At 66.3% G+C, this 2977-nt stretch overlaps 1 protein-coding gene across 1 annotated transcript in view; it reads left to right on the top strand.

Moving 5' to 3' along the window:
* SOHLH1 (spermatogenesis and oogenesis specific basic helix-loop-helix 1) overlaps positions 1–2889 on the top strand; it is a 13533-nt gene extending 10644 nt beyond the window's left edge. The window contains exons 4-8 of the mRNA XM_014529665.1: positions 146–249; positions 333–430; positions 1207–1393; positions 1985–2055; positions 2807–2889. Of these exons, the coding sequence (XP_014385151.1) occupies positions 146–249; positions 333–430; positions 1207–1393; positions 1985–2055; positions 2807–2889 (543 nt within the window). The remainder of the gene's footprint in view (positions 1–145; positions 250–332; positions 431–1206; positions 1394–1984; positions 2056–2806) is intronic.
* Positions 2890–2977: the final 88 nt, after the last annotated feature.

The following is a 2977-nucleotide window of genomic DNA, read 5'->3' on the forward strand; positions in this document are numbered from 1 at the left end:
CGTGGTGGCACGGCCCCCACCTTCCTGGCCCCGGGCTGAGGACCAGGGTCTGTGCTCAGGGTGGACCCGGGCCGGGCAGCCCACTCTCCCTGCGGGTCCCCCGTGCCCACGTCCGTGGTGATTTTCGCGTTTATTTCCGTGCCAGGTTCTCGGCCCCTCCCAGGAGGACTGGCACAAGTGGCAGCTGGCCCTGGGGAGCCAGACCCCCGCAGATGCATCGGACCCCGGGACGGGAGCACCAGGCACCATGTGAGGGCCCCTCCCCTGCCCGGCTGGGGCCCCCGGGCAGTGGGTGCAGGCTGTCCAGAGACCCCTGTCTTTGCACCGTCCAGGCCACAGGACCCCCCGAGCGGTGTGACCACCGGTGTGGACCAGGGCAAGGCCCCCACGGGGCTGGCCGAGGCGCTGGACAGGCCAGCAGTCCTCCCTGGTGAGTGTGACGCACAAGCACGGTCCCAGGTCCCCCAGAAAGTGCGGGGACATGGACTTGCTGCACCCGCTCACCCCTCCTCACCCCTGTGTCCGGCTCCCCGAGAGCAGCCCCCGCTCTGCCAGCTCCTTGGCTTCTCTGTTCTGTAGGAGTGAGTCATGGACCCCAGGCTGTTCCCTCCCCCACATGGGGCCTTCGTTTCCTGTCCCCCCCCAAGCCCACAGGGTGCCCTGAGGCCTGCGTCCCCCTCATGTTGGACCCTGCCCAGCTGTCTGTCACTCTTTGCACCGTGGCCGCTGGTGGCAGCATTTAAGCTGCCCACATGCGTTTGCCGTGTGTCGTTGTGCCCAAGTGCCACGGAGGCGAGACCGCGCCTTCCCACTCCCTGAGTGTGCCCACCGAGGGGGGGTCTGCTGTGGGCAGACGGGGGCCACCAGGGAGCTGCAGGACCCGCACAGAGGACACAGGGTGGAGAGGCCGCTCAGGGAGCTGCTGTGAGGGTGGTGCCAGGTCAGGGGTTGCGGGCACGTGGAGGGGGGGCGGCAGCACGGGCGTCTCCAGGTCCGAGCCCCACAGGCTGGCCTGAGGCCAGGTGGGCACCGCCTCCAGGAAGCCTCCCTGGCCGCAGGCGTCAGGTGCCTCCCTCTGGGCGTTCACCTGGTTACCTGGTCACCTGCCTGCCTCTGCTCTGAGCCCCGTCCTGGGCAGGGCTGAGGTCTTCAGGGGAGGCCGCTCCCCGGGGGGGAAGGCTGGCCCAGCCCTCACTTCTCTCATAGGGACCTCCGGTCTGGCACCCTGGACCCCAGGCCCGAGTCCCTCCCAGGTCCTGAGGCCGCCCCCAGCCTGGCCTCCCTGCTCCTGGCAGCCGACCTCCCCGCTGGTGAGCGAAGAGGCTCAGAGCTGCCTGGGCCTGGCCGGGCCCCTGACAGAGGAGACTACCCAGGCTGCGATGCCCGGCACCAGGTGGGTCCCCTGCGGGCGTGTGCCTGCCTGTGTGTGCACATGTGTGTGCTGCCTATGTGTGCCCGCATACGTGTGCCTGCCTGTGTGTGCACATGTGTGTGCTGCCTATGTGTGCCCGCATACGTGTGCCTGCCTGTGTGTGCACATGTGTGTGCTGCCTATGTGTGCCCGCATACGTGTGCCTGCCTGTGTGTGCACATGTGTGTGCTGCCTATGTGTGCCCGCATACGTGTGCCTGCCTGTGTGTGCACATGTGTGTGCTGCCTATGTGTGCCCGCATACGTGTGCCTGCCTGTGTGTGCACATGTGTGTGCTGCCTATGTGTGCCCGCATACGTGTGCCTGCCTGTGTGTGCACATGTGTGTGCTGCCTATGTGTGCCCGCCTGTGTGTGCACATGTGTGCCCACATGAATGTGCTGCCTGTGTGTGCGCCCTCCAGGCCTGCCACGGGAAGGTGCTCCCCTCGCTCCCTCACTGTGTGGCTGCCTAGGCCAGGTCAGCCAGGCCGGGCCCTGTGGCTTCTGACGTGTGTTTTTGAAAACACTCTCCTCTGACTAAGGCACTCAGGGTGGGGTCTCCTTGCCACCCAGGTCCGTGCCCACATGTGGAGTGGAGGACGGGCCGTCCTTGCTGCTGAGCGCCAGTCCCGAGTGGTGTCTGGGTGAGTGGGGACGCGGGCGGCCTCCTACCCCCATCTGGGCCGGCTGTGGGCCTCGGCCCTCCTGACGCGGGGCTGGGACGGTGGGAGAGTGACCGGGCCCAGCCTGCAGGGTGACACCGGGTCCCTGTGCCTGAGCTCCTGGGTCTCCTGGGCTGGGGCAGTGGAAGGTGCCTGTGGGAGTGTCTGAGTGAGAGAGAGCACGTGTGTGTGAGCATGTGTGTATGCGTGTGTGAACGTGTTTATGAGTGTGAGCGTGTATGTGAGTGTGTCTCAGTGTGTGAGAGCGTGAGAGTGTGTGTGAGCATGAATCTGTGTGTGTGAGCATGAGTGTGTGTGTGTGTGAGCATGAGTGTGTGTGTGTGTGAGTGTGTCTGTGTGTGTCTGTGTGTGTCGTCTGTGAGTGTGTGTGTGAGTGTGAGTGTGTCTGTGAGTGTGTGTGTGAGTGCGGCTGGGCTGGGTGTGTGTCCCGTGCGTCGGCCTTGGTGCCCTCTGTCTAGACTGCGTCCCCACGAGGGCACGAGGGCTTGTGCTGAGCGGAGTGTCTGTGGGTTCAGTGTGTGTAGGAAACGCCACCTGGGCCTGGCCCCACGGGTCCTCCTGGGCCCTGAGCGGGGCCGGCAAGTGTGGGCCCGAAGTCAGCCCTGGCCCCTCGCGGTGCCATCTCATCGGTGGGCAAAGGGCTTCTGAGTGGGTGGGCAGGGATGGGCCTCTGCCCACTCCCCCGCCCGGCACCTGCACTGTCTCCTTCCAGGGCCCCCCGAGGGCAGAGACAGTAGTGCCCCCTCTGGGGCCCCGGCCTGGAGCCACCTGGAGATGTGGGCTGCCCCAGCCTGACCTTCCGGGACGAGGTGGACAGCATCTTCCCCGACTTCTTTGCCTACTAGGCGGCCGGGACGGGCCTCCGCAGCAGCAGGTGCTGCCT

This window comes from Myotis brandtii, unplaced genomic scaffold (assembly GCF_000412655.1).
Source record: "Myotis brandtii unplaced genomic scaffold, ASM41265v1 scaffold691, whole genome shotgun sequence".
Taxonomy (NCBI): domain Eukaryota; kingdom Metazoa; phylum Chordata; class Mammalia; order Chiroptera; family Vespertilionidae; genus Myotis; species Myotis brandtii.